We start from the raw sequence: 13,250 nt of genomic DNA on the forward strand, positions 1-13,250 counted from the left end.
CTGCTCTTCCCAACCACAGTCTACCTGAGAAGACCCTACTCCAGCCCAGCCACCTCCAAACTGAAGTACTAATGCCCAGGCTGCCCCTTTCCCTTTGGGACCTCCATCCCAAAGTGCGGTATGTGAATATACAGAGCAGCGTGGCTCTCAGACGACTTCATGTAATTTTCTGAAAGCAGAGACCGTGACTTCTTTCCTTTGGTTCCCCATAGGATACAAAAAATGGCTCTGAGGCAGATAGATAGAAAGATACTTGCAGAAATACTTGCAGAAATAAGGAAGATACAATATGAATTTTCAGACTTAGTCAACTGCCGAGTATTCAACAACAGTTTTTCCTTCACCAGTCTTACCAGCTCACTTCAGTAGTCTCATAAAGGTCTGTGCTAATGTTCAATTTCTATAAACTACTTAATATTTCACTTTACATTGGCATAGCCCATGATAAATCCACAGGAAATAAGAGCCACCAGCAGTGGTAGGATCAGAATACTTTAATAAGATACCAGTGTCAAAATACATTTCCTTATAAAGTTAAGCTCCCATACAGTTATAATGTTGTCAGTAGGAATTCGACAATATAATAATGTTCATAAAATCGTTACATTGACAGGTAGGGTTAATATGAAGCTTGGAATATTTTTCAGTGTTTTAGTAAAACTGCAAGGGTAAAATGCCCTTAATGCCAGGGCAACACACACAGGAAATCAAATACCAGCATTTACATGTCAGTAACCCTTCAAGTTCTGCCACCCTGCGTGGGGTAACGCTGTGCAGCTAAAATATGATTTAGACAACACCATGACTAAGGAATTTCTCATTTAACTTAAATTTCTTTTGAAAGCTACTTTTTGTTTCTGGCAATAAGTCCATCTGGGCTTACTAAATAGTTGGCCTAATGTGCTTTGTGTGTGTTTTTAGAAACTTCTTCGTTGTACCCATTACAGAAAAGTTCCATGTAATTGGTATTGAAAAACCAGAGGTGTCGTCCCTCTTACCCAGGGAGTTGCAAAGTGCTCTGGGAACACTATTTTCAGTGCTTCCTACCTATACCTGTCACTGCCCGACCCAGAGACCTCAGCCAGGGCCTGCAGCTAGGGGCCATCCCTGGAGGCCTTGCAGGACCATCTGGCTGCCAGCTCAGGGGGGCTGCAAGGCTGGTCTGGACCAGCTGCTCTTCCGCTGTGCAGCCTCCTCCTCAGTCCAGCTCCACGGGGCTCCAAGGTCGTGAGCTTGGAGGACGTGGACCGGGTCACTATACCATTTCTGACCCCTCATTTGCATGAATTCCCATCTAAACCATCTCATGGTAGTTCTGGAAATGTCTAAATGTGCCGTGTGAAAGACCATCCGAGTCACATAGCTCAGTGCACTTGAAGGGCTAGCAACAAAACCTTAAGAAAAGTTAGAGCACTTCCCTGCCCCACCCCCCGACCCCACAACGTGCCATCAGACCCTCTTGGCAGCAATAATAATAATACATACATACATAGTACATAGAGAACATGAGGGGATAGCGCGCAGTGCTCCCACTGAATGACTCCACTGCTCGGATTGTCACACCTATGGCATATCACAGATGGCAAAAAGCCGACAGAGAGAGGCCTTCCACAGTGTCCATACAGGCCGTGGGAGCGCTGGACAAGTCTGCAGTGTCTACAACACCAAGAAAAATTAACAGCTTCGAAAAGATCTTAAAGTGATTTTGTGAGCAGGATTCCATTTCCGTTTCTAAGGTTTTAGATATTACAAAGTACCCACATATATGATAAACACTTAACCCAGATATAAATTTTCTCTTTTAAAAAAACTGTTATGTTTTTGAATAATAATAAAAAATCCACCGAATGCGGGGGAAAAACACCAGTTTAGGAAAAGCCACGCCGTGCAACTTTCACAGATAACCACATACGTTGGAGTTGACCCTTCACATTTCTTTTTTTCCAAAATTAGAGCAGAGTCAGCTTAAACCAAAAAAACCTGAAATTTACAATATGGTGATTAGTTTAAAAAAGAAAGGAGAAGGGCTCTGCGAGGGAGAAGCCACAAACCAAGCTTGGAAAGCAACATCATTTTTGTTTCTCTTTGGCAACAACAGTAACGAGGAATCTTTTTAGTAAAATGAAGCTAACGCTCTCCCTACAGGAGAACAGACATGCACCAAACTTGTTAGTGTGGACAGTTGTGTGTGAGAAGGAGAGAAAGGGAGAGAAACCTATAGATAATATAAATTAGAAGTAATTGAAGGTGGGGAGGAAAAAAAAATCTTACAAAATTTAAGAACATTTCAGAACAGGTAAAACAATTGTGTACTTTAAAAATAGGGATAATAAAGTGAGCATCTCAGAAAAAGGCCACTGCGTGGTGACCTGGGCAAGTCTGCCAGGTAAGTCCATCTTGTAAATAGTGTGCTGGTGTTAGAAATACCTAGTTACAAAACCAGATGGAGAGAGTGAAGCTGGTGGGACGGCATCGGCAGAGGTGCTGCCCAGGTGGAAGGCCTGGCTCAGGTGGCTTGGTCCAGGGCTCTGAGGAGGTCCCCTCCTTGCAGGAGCGTGGAGCTTCCCAGCACGGGCACGTTCACCTCACAGTCATATCTGGTCAGTTCAGGCAGCAGATAGGACTCAAAGGAGGGCCCGAGCAGCCGGCTTGCCATGCCTGAAAGAAGGGTTGGTACCATAACTTAAAGGCCTAAATCAAACATCTGGAAAAGTGTCTACTCCTTTGTGACTGGGGGGTACCAATAGGGCAGCCCTAATTTCACTCTGCTCCTTCAGTGGTGTCTCCCCCATGGTCGTCTGCATGCCCGGGGAACGTGTCTGCCTCCAGACCCATTGCCTCAGGTGGGGTGCTGAGACCCAAGAAAAAGGACAGCGCGAGGTGCGGGCTGCAGCACAGGGAGGTGGAGGCTTCAACAAAAGCCTGGGGTTGCTGACCCCACGCCTGCTGGCAGCAGGGAGGAAAGGCTGAGAGGGCGTTCTGAACCACCTGGCATCTCTGCTCACATACACAGAACATGAAGAACACACACATACATACACACGCACACACAGACTGCCTCAAGAGTCAAGGGTCTGAAAATCCAGTTTCCAGTCACCACCCTCAGCAGTCTATCTTCTTGCCTCTGTGCTATTCTGCTGAGGAGGCAGACCAGTGAGTGGCAGAGGGGACATTCCCAGCACGCACACAGGCCCCATCCCAGGGAAGAAAGGCTTAGGTGGCAGCAGAGAGCCTGGAAGCCGTGCATTCTGCCCCTCCGATGTGAGATGCCCACCTTCCTTCCCTTGCCCTATCTGCAGAGCCTCGTTCCAGTGGCCATTCCCTCCTGCACTTCCTAGCCCAGGTCCTTGCTGGGGTCCATGCCTGCCTCCCGAACTTGACTGTTCCTGTGGACCATATCAATGGATACCTGCTCACCATCCCTTGCTAACTTCTCTTACTCATGGTCAGAAAAGAGCTTAATATGATTCTTTTGATATGATTCAACTCTTTTGAAAAGAATATGATTTCCCCTTGATTTCAATATTCAAGGTAACTTGTGGGCTTCATAACAGGAAGAATAATGCTGGCTACCTCTTACTGCACATAAATGTACACTAGTCACTGAACTCAACAGCAGAGCCAGAATTCAAGCCAGGGCTGTCTGGCGGTTCTACAGCCTGGACTCTGAAGCACAGAACTATCCCTTTCCCCAAACTCTATTGCTGAGGAAATTGCCTTTTAGGACAGGGGCCTGGTACGTTTTTCCGTAAACCACGAATTATTTTCATGCCAAACAGAAACCTCATGAAGACATCTGTGTTTCACAAGATACTATCATCAGGACGAAGGTGGCCCAGGGTTGAAGGCAGGTATCGGTGCCTGCAGTTGAACCAATTCCAGTGGGGTGGGCCTACCAGAGCTTTCCAGGCTGCTCTCCCTGCAGCAAGTTTCGGCATGTTCTCAGCACCTGCCTGAACTCAGAGTGACACCCCAGTGTGCCCAAGGGGCTTTAAAAAAACACTTCCACATGAAGAACTGAGGAAGTGGGAAGGCTCCAGGATTCTCAGGGTGGAAAGAGCCCTGGATGGCACCTGATCATGGCAGGATTCCCTCTGAAGCCCCAGGGAAGGAGCACACCCTTCTTCACGCAGCAAGCTCATCCCCGCATAGACCAGAGATGCCCTGCCTCTGCCCAGACCCCTTCCCAACTCCCTGAACTTTCTCTTCAACAGGCCCTCACCACTGTGGCTGCCTGCTCTTTCTTCTGAAAGTGCTCCTGTCAGTCAACAGTGGTACAGTGTTCTAGGGGTGGCCAACCCAGTGTTCAGCCCTCGGTGGGCAGCAAGTAGTGGTCTGGATTCTTTCCTTCAGTATTCTAGCCTGAGTTTTTCAGACCCACGCCATAGGGGGCCTGGTCACTGATGTCATAAGGAATTTGTGAAGAGGTTCCCTAAATCCAAGGAGACCTGAGCCCTGGACATGTGACTTCAAGTCAAGCATTCCCTGTGCCTGGCACTGTGGAGACGCTGGAAAAAAAAAATAGAGGTGGGCTTCCCCCAGCATTGGATCCTGAGTACACCCACCTGACACCTTGTGGGCTGACGACAGGCTGTAGTCCTGGTACTGCGTGGCGTAGCACTGTGCGGGGAACCTGCTCTTGCTGTTCTCCCCGGGACTGACGGCAGATGGAGGCTGTGGCAGCGGCAGATGTCTCAGGGGATGGCCCAGGCCCCTCACGGGATTTTGGGTGAACTTACCTGAAAGACCAAAGTCAGAGGGTGACGGTAGCACTGGCCTGAGGGAGGGGAGAGGCCAGGAAGCCCTAGCATCCCTTTCCTTTATAAAAGGTGCTCAGAGTCACTAGAACTACAGCCAGCCTTCAGGACCCTCTGATGGCGTCATCTAAGTCAGAGTGGAAATGGAAAAGTTGGGTGTGTGGGACTGGGGGAGGGACAGAGGATATCGCCCCATTCTAACAAGGCTCAGAGAGGCAGGTACGGTCTGTGGTGAGTGAATGGAAGAACCAGGATAGGCTCCCGAGCCCCAGTCCTTCCAGCAGAACCCCCAGGAGGCCTAGGCCTGTGGCCGCTGCTCACCATTGGGGACATTTGCGCTCAGTGGCTTGTCCGGCATCAAAGGGCAGCTCCCACCCCTGAGGTTCTTCATCCGTTTCCACATCAAATGTGAAGTACTGCCACCAGGTGGGTCCCCCTAGGAGTAAGAAGGGCAGATGGAAAGGGGAAAGGGCTGGAGAACCAGATCCCCAGACTGGGTGGGTTGGCTGGGCCTGGAACAGGGCTGTCACTGGCTTGGAAGGGCCACATCCCCACCCCTCTCAGCAGCCCTGGGTTCCCCAAGGTCCGTGGACAGGCCCCTGTGGCCAGTCAGGATGCCTCACCCCACTCAGGTCCTGGAAGGCTTGCTCTTCATACTCCAGCTGTCGCTTCAGCTTCAGCTTGTTGGAGAGGGCTACCATGGCCGGGCTCAGCACGTCTGGGCCTCGAGCCCCAAAACCCTTTGCAGACCTGCCAAGCCCGAGAGAGCAGGCAATGAGGGAGTCTGAAGCCTCATGCCACCCAGTGCCTTCTCATCTTAGGGGCCCATCCAGGCCCAATGCTTAGGCCTATGATGACTCAAAGACCCAAAAGACAGTCTCAGAGGCAGGCTGTGCACCCGCAGGCCAAGCCCGAGCTCTGCCTCCTTCCTCCGCTGTAAGATGCTGAAGGGCTCAAGCCTCCTGGTCTGGGGGCGGTGGCTGCCTGGCTGGGCAGTGATAGTCCTTAGGAGGGTTTCTTCTGCTCCGTCTCTCCCCTGCCTTTTGCTCCCACTGAAAACTACTTAGGCTGCTCTATAAAGGTCAAGTACCACTGGCCCCTGGGAGTGGCAGGTCATGTACCAACCACTGTGGCTTAGCCCAGTGAGCTCTCAGCTGGTGAAATGAGCATGCTAGGGAGATGGGAAGGCACTTCTGGAGCCTGGGCACAGCTTGGAGAGGCTGCAGTGGTGGGGACCCAGGGGCAAGGGGGAGGCAGGGAAAATCATCACTCAGTTTTCTGTGTTCTGTGGCTCAGATGATGAACCCAGATAAGAAAGGCATTCTGGTGGTAGTTCGAAGGCAGACACTGCAGTACAGGGCTCTCAACAAGCCACTTCTTTGCCTGCCCTCAGTCTCCTCCAGCCCAGATAAAAACCTGTCCTACACTAGGCTTCACATGGCTCGAGGTGATTCCCCAAAGTCTGAGCTCAGAGAAGGGCTAAATGGGGTATCAGATGGCTGTGGAGAGGGGCAGGCGCCTCCCTGGGGGTCCAGCTATCTCACTAGTGGGTGCTTCTCGTTCCGGCCCTACTGGTGCAGCCGAGTGTCTGCCACTTACCTTGTCTTGAATGTGGAGACATGGGGCGGGGAGACAGGGGGCCCCAACGGTGCTGCTCCCAAGAACTCTGTGCGCTGATCCCCGACGGCCCACTTTGTGGGCCCAAAATGTAATGGTGGATCTGGGGGCCACTGGGTATTGGATCTGCCCCCCATGGAAGAGAGAGGGGTGCTGGCCTGGCCACAGCATGGTGGCAGGGATGCTTTGCTTCCGGCATCAAAGAAGATGGAGGACATGGGCCGGTGCTCGGGCTCTGTCTTCTTGCTCTCCAGCTGCTGCTGAAACTTGTCCAGGAGGAAGGGACTGTGCGGGGCTATAGGGGCCAGTGGCTGGAAGATGTTTGTCATGGCACTGAAGCAGTGCTGGGGGGTGGACTGTGGGTTCTCCGCCAAGAGCCGCTCCTCGGGGCAGATGGGGCTTAGCTGGAAGTCTTCCCCGTCCATGGGAATATAGGGTGCCAGTGTCTCCAAGTCCAGCTCATTGAAATCCGTCTGAGGGGAGACAGCACAGGCACAGAGGCAAGGTCACAAACACTATTCCAACTCGGCTCCTGCAGAGCCATTCATCTCAAGTACCATTTCACAGTGCTGCGCAAACACCTCCACTGGCTCCCTAGGGCCTATCAGGAAAACCTCAGACTTGGCTGTGTCATGTACATGACCTTGTATCATGTACCAGCCTTCTCCCGAGGTTACCCCCTCTTCACCCTGCACATTCAGAAATGTTCTCCTCTCTCCATCCCACCTGCCAGAGCCCGCCTTCTCTCTCGAAGCCAAGGCAGCCCCTCTTCCACAGACAGCCCTGTCTACTCCAGCCTTTGGTGGTTGTCCTCGTCCTACAATGCTTAGGCCTGTGGTGCACACTGTGGCTTTTTTTGTCCTCTTCTCCCTCCTGTAAGCTGGCATGGGCCTAAGCAAGCAATGAGTGTCCAGGTCCATCTGTGGACTCTTGCAGAGGAATAGCCAGGCCCCAGGGATAGAAGGACTTTGGTTCCAATCAGCAGATACTCAGATCATCCCTTAGCGTGGCAGTACCATGACAGACGCTACAGGGAATATAAGCAGATGTGGAAAACAGTTTCTACCTTCAGAGACTGACGCCCTCACTGGGTGTCAGCTGACTAATGACTGCAATACTAAGCAATCTTTAAGGAGCAGAAGCAGATAGTTGTGATTAAGTGCCACATGATACATACTACAGGAGTTCTGAGGAGGGAGGGTGATAGAAAAGCTAAAATAGGGAACGTTTCGCAGAGTAGCTGGGATTTGTGCCAAGTAGGATCAAGATACAAACTAAATGGTAGAGCAGAAATCTGGTTGAACTCAAGACTAAGATAAATGGGGGATTAATGGTTTTCCCTGGGGTTTTGTAAAACACGTACCCCTCCCTCTACCTTATCCTTGTTTACATAGTTTTTGCAAGAACCTGGCCTTATGTAATAAATGTGTTCCTGAAAAGTTTATGTAAATGAAAAAAATTGTCAAACAGATGTTATTTTAAAATGCATTTCATATAAAATGATTATTTTTTTAAATCACAAGATGAATGTGTTTGTAAAGGGATTGTCCCCTATGTTTATACATGTTTTATGCATTTGGCTATGCTTGTTAAATGTAGGGCCTGTTTAAAGAAAGGTGCAGTGGTATTTCGGTTTTCATGTGCCCTAAGAAAGTTATCTAAGTAGGAGATAGATATGCTGCAAGAACTGGATTTGACAGTGGGAGGAGGGGGTGACCACAGGTTCCATTAGCCTGCACCCTCACCTTGTTTAGGGGACCTGGGCCTTGGCCAGGCATCTCCACTGCTCTTTGCAACAAAGGGATGAGGCTACAAGAATGGATGCGAGCCTTTGTTGCCCACCAGACAGCAGGCACACACCCTACCCTGATCTCCACAGCCACCTACCTGGGTACTGCATTGGTCCTTGGCCTCTGTGTCCATGGCGAAGAGCTTCTCAATCACTTCAATCTTTAGGTCGTTATCCAAAGATGTATAATAGTCTTCAGGGCTATTGGGCTAGGGCCCAGGAAGGAAGGGGACAGAGTCAAAGATATGGCACTGGTCTCCCCAGAACTCCAGCGCGGAAGAAGAAATGCATTCCCGGACCCAAAGGTTCAATTCCATTCCACCACACAACTATTTGTAGAGGGGCCACTAATTAACAAGCTGTATGAATTAGGTCAGTTCATCAACCTTTTTCAACTCCAGTCTCCTCCTCTTAAAATGAGGCTACTATCGCTTCACAGGTTGTCCTTCTTGAGGAACAAACAGAATACAGGCTGCGGCCAGCAGGGCTGTGCAAACTGCAGCTCTCTGCCACATACGGGATGTTACTGCCCTGCACAGGGACTGAGCTGGGGGCTCAAAGCCCTTCAAGGAGCTTATTTCAGTGGGGTTGGGGGATGAACACTGAAAGGAAGGAAATAGCTCTGATACCTGGTAGGTAAGTGTCACGGCCACTCTAGGGAGCTCTGTGATAACTGGAGAAGGAGAAGGACAGTACCTGTCCCAAATGTCCCTTCAGCCATCTGGCAGCAGTCATACATAAGGAGCCCTCTCTGTGTGCTCGCCATAAGAGGGCTGCTCACCGTGGAGCAGCTGCTGCTGCTGGTGGCACTGGGGGTGGTGCTGCCCGGGGCGGCTGCCTGGGGCACGGTGAAGGCAGGCAGGCTCCCAGCCTCGCTCTGGGTGCTGTGGCTCCTCAACTCTGTGGCCCATGGCTGGCTCGGGGGCAGGATGGCCTTGCCATAGGCTGAGGACTCCTCGAAGTTCTGATTCCCTGTGGAGACAAGGGCCTGGGAGGTGAACACCCACAACCATCAGGCTCACCCCAAGGCAGACGAGTCCCAAACACTGCAGAGAAGGCCCTAAGAAGGTCTGGAAGGCATGCCTGGGGCCAGGCACAGCCTGGGGCTTAGCTGGGACACACGGGCCTCTGACTCTGGCTGAGTCAATGTAGAGACTCCCTGTAAAGGGAACAGTCTCCTGGAACATTTAATTTTCAGAGACTAAATATAGTAGGAGCCACTCTTCCCTAAGGAGCAATCCGGAAGGGTAGACAAGGAAGGTATGAGAGGAGAATTGGGCTATTTGCCTCAGTACTGCCACAAACAAGCTGCAAGACCTACTGGCCAAGGGCCCGCTGCATTTGAGATCCTCTTTAGCTGCAATCCTCATGTGGCTGCTGTAGAACACATCTAAAAGGGGCTGACACTGTCCAGGGTGAGCACCACTCTTGCAGCCACAGCAAGGCCAGAAGAGGGTGGCAGCGGGTTGCTAACTGGGGATCATGGGGCTTCAAGGGTGTTTCCAGGATAGGAGCAGCAGAGGGCTGAAAACCCTGCTAGGGCCCCCAGCCACTTACATCCCTAGAGACAGGCAGACACTTTAATGAAGTCATTGGTTTGAGAGCTTAATCCCAGGCCTCAATATGTTCTCTGTGTTTTTGGAATTATCCTTCCCAACATTATTCCAACTTAGCTCTCTGCCTAAATAAGCAATCTGTCCTTCCAGACCCTGGTAGGAACTGGCCCCTTCTCTTTGACAGTATCCAAGCTGCCTCGGAGCAGATCCCTCACCTCTCCCCTCCCTCTCATCTCAGACTCTCACCACCCATGGTGGAGAATCGACTCCTCAGGGGAGTGTCCTCTCTTAACCCCTCCTCGTACAGCACTTGCTGAGGTCGGATATGGGATGATCTTATCAGGGCAGAAGCGTGTGGTGGTCTTTTGTGCTCAGTAGAGCCTGACTTCTACCAGGTGATTAACAAGACTTGGGGAAGGGGCTGGGGTAGCTCTGGTTAAGAAAAAGCTGTAGCCAGGGAGGCCTGTTAATGGTAAGAACTCTTCCCAGCCCCAACAGGGTTCCAGGGGCCTGGCTTAGCTAAGAAGCACCCACCGAAATCCAGAGAGATGATGGCGTCTCCTGGGGTGGGAGCCAGCTGGGCCAGCTCCTCAGGCTCCTCCTTTAGCTTGGTGAATAGGAAGTTACTCTTCTCAGACGCAACCCCCTTGCCACTGCTATCAAAGATGCTGTTCATGGCCATCAGGTGGGGCTTGAACAGGGATTCCGTCTGGTCCATGGAGAACACCACGTCATTCTTCTCAATCTCACTAATGGGGGAAAAGAGCCATTCAGACCTTCCACATTTTCTAGAAAAATTCTGCTCCCCCAGATGCATGGAAACCCTGACAGCTAAGCTCTCAGACAAAAAATGGGTAGGACCCCAGGCACTGGCATCTTATAAAGAACCACACGATAGAAGTGTGTGAGCCATGGAGGTAGTGACAACAGAGGTATCCTCTGAATGTATGTCCATTTCGGATCCTGTTTTATTAAATATTATTGCACTTGAGCGGGGTGGTGGTATGTATGAGGTCTGAATGCTTTTGTTTTTCTGTTTCTAGAAACAACTAGAAATGACCTCCTCTAGCTTTCTTTCCAGGTACTATAGAGTGAAGGCATGACATCTTTTTTTCCCAAAAGCATGAGCAATTCTCTTTCCTTTTTCCCCATTCAGAAAATATTGACTACTATGTGCTATCTGCCTCCCCACCTGGGTCAGATGCATGGCATAAATGACAGATGACAGGGAAAGGGCAGGAAAAAAATCCCAACCAATCCCAACCCAGTATCCCACTGTTCTAAGACATCCACAGGAATCCTCTCAGTCACTAGGGTTAGCCCTGCAAGAGCTCCCTGAGGTGGTGCCCAGGGCGCTGAGAGGCCTGGCATCTCCTAGGCCTGTCATCCTCCGTCTGGGAAGCTTGGGCACCCCCACATACCCTGCACCAAGGCCCGCCAGCCCTCACACACTCACCTCAGGACGTAGTTGACACACATGATGCACTGGGGCTGCAGGTTGCGAGGGTTGTAGATGACTGTCCCCTGGGTTTCCAGCCACACGTAGCCCCCATGCTTTGCGAGCATCCGGTACTGGCCACTTACTACCTGACCCTTGGTGCACACTAGGGGAGAAACAGAGCTGAGCTTAGGGAGGTGGGGCAAGGGTGTGCACCACAGGCTCAGCAGATCCCATGGGAGGGCAGTCTAATCTGCAGAGGAACAGACAGAACAGGGCACCAGGACAGTGAGGACCAGGGAGAGTGACCTGGGAGGGAGCTTAGGGATCACCTCAGCCAACTCTTCATTTTAAATCTAGGAAAAAGAGGTGAGAGGAGGTGAAGTGACTCGCCCAAGGCTGTCCACTGAGGGAGGGACCCACTCACCGTGCAGCTGTGCAGTGGCCCATCCCCAATCCCTGGACAAGTCAGGCTCACAGACCAGCTCAGCTATAAGCAGAACCAAGACCAGAACCTGCCTTACTTTCTTCACGGGGTTCAACGGGAAGAAGCCCCTTCACACTGGGTAAGGGGAGCCATCCCCTGTCAAGCACTCCAGGTTGGGGGACTTCTAAGCAGCTTGGAGAAAGCCTGACCTCAGGGCAGTTTTTTTTTTTTTTTTTCTTTGCAGCAGACCCACCACCAATACCTGCTTATGAATAAAAGCATTTAAAAAATTGATATCTTTGATTTTTCCAGGTTATCTGTCAGGCTTGCCACCTTTCGGTGCATTGAAGGTTTGTGATCCACAACAAAGGTAGAGGCGAACCACCTCACCCTTTCTCAGTTGGGGTTGAGAAATGTCTGGGACCCTGGCAGCCCACACACAGTCTCTTCATAAGCTGTAATAAATCTCTTACACTCCTTCTTCTCTCAACTGCCCAGCTAGGCTTCCTGCTTATGAGGTTTTTCCTCTTCTAGATTGTTCTACCAAATGTTCATTTAAAAAGTGCTTTTATTGTCTACCTTGGGGAAGGGTTTCATATCACAGGACTGTCCTTCCCCAGTCCAGAATGCTCCATCTTCTTCCATTCAAAAGGAATCAATACATCTCTTTAAAGTCAATAATGTTAGAATTTTTGGTATTTTTATGAACTGCCCATTCCTTGTGAATTTACAGAACTCCAGCTCAGAAGCTCCCAAATCACAGAGACATTAGGAAACAGCGTGGAGGGAGGATTGGGAAATCTTGCTAGTTTGGGGATTTTGAGAAAGGAACAATCCCTCTTGGTGGTTTTGGTTTCCTCCTCTGCAAAACAGGATACTGATAATAATAGTAGTAATGGTAATAATCGTCATCATTAGCTACCCAGTATACCACTGCCATTTGTACTGAGGATCGAATGTATCTACATGGCTTATCAGGTACATAAGTGTTGACCAACTGTCACCAACAAATTTTGTATAGGAAAAGCCACCTCTTTCTTAGAGGTACTAATATGTATTGTGCCCATGCCCTGTCACAATTTGTTATAGGTTGTTAGATAGTGTCATGAGGGGCCACTTGGGAGGATATCCAGGTTCTCCTGGTAGGCTTGCAAGCCTCCTCCCCATTCATCAGCCCCGTACAGCTGAAGAATGTGGCTGTCTTCATACTAGTGCAGTTTAGTAATCCTTTACACTTATGTTTTGCTTTCCTCTTCAAAATTTAACAAGCACCTGCAAGGTGCAAGAATTCCTGTAACTTACATTTGTATAGTGTTCAAAACTATCTGAGAAGATGAATTCATTTCTGCAAAGCATTTAGAACAGTGCCTGGCACATAGGGCACTCACTAAGGATTAGGTCATCATCACTGCATTTCACAGGCAACACCATAGGGTGCCTGTTGTTATTCCCACTTTACAGCTGAAGAAACTGAGGCTTAAAACTACCGATTCCACCTCACTGGAAACAGTAGACAGAATTATAGTTCAAATTAAAGATTCCTAGTCTAAGCTTTTTCTGTTTGCTCTTAATTTTTAAAAATAAATGTCATTGTGGCCAAATTTACGTTCAATAAAACACACACCCATTTGAAGTATACAGTTCAACAAGTTTTGACATACGTACA

At 49.9% G+C, this 13,250-nt stretch overlaps 1 protein-coding gene across 1 annotated transcript in view; it reads right to left on the minus strand.

The window, feature by feature from the left end:
* Nucleotides 1-478: 478 nt before the first annotated feature.
* Nucleotides 479-13,250, minus strand: part of EPAS1 (endothelial PAS domain protein 1) — a 90,557-nt gene continuing 77,785 nt past the window's right edge. Inside the window, exons 8-16 of the mRNA XM_011935884.1 lie at nt 11,176-11,323; nt 10,254-10,468; nt 8,945-9,135; nt 8,262-8,372; nt 6,357-6,847; nt 5,381-5,507; nt 5,079-5,193; nt 4,566-4,739; nt 479-2,658 (exon numbers count right to left, since the gene is read on the minus strand). Coding sequence (XP_011791274.1) covers nt 2,507-2,658; nt 4,566-4,739; nt 5,079-5,193; nt 5,381-5,507; nt 6,357-6,847; nt 8,262-8,372; nt 8,945-9,135; nt 10,254-10,468; nt 11,176-11,323 — 1,724 coding nt within the window. The 3' untranslated portion in view covers nt 479-2,506. The remainder of the gene's footprint in view (nt 2,659-4,565; nt 4,740-5,078; nt 5,194-5,380; nt 5,508-6,356; nt 6,848-8,261; nt 8,373-8,944; nt 9,136-10,253; nt 10,469-11,175; nt 11,324-13,250) is intronic.

This window comes from Colobus angolensis, unplaced genomic scaffold, assembly GCF_000951035.1.
Source record: "Colobus angolensis palliatus isolate OR3802 unplaced genomic scaffold, Cang.pa_1.0 Scaffold15, whole genome shotgun sequence".
NCBI classification, from domain to species: domain Eukaryota; kingdom Metazoa; phylum Chordata; class Mammalia; order Primates; family Cercopithecidae; genus Colobus; species Colobus angolensis.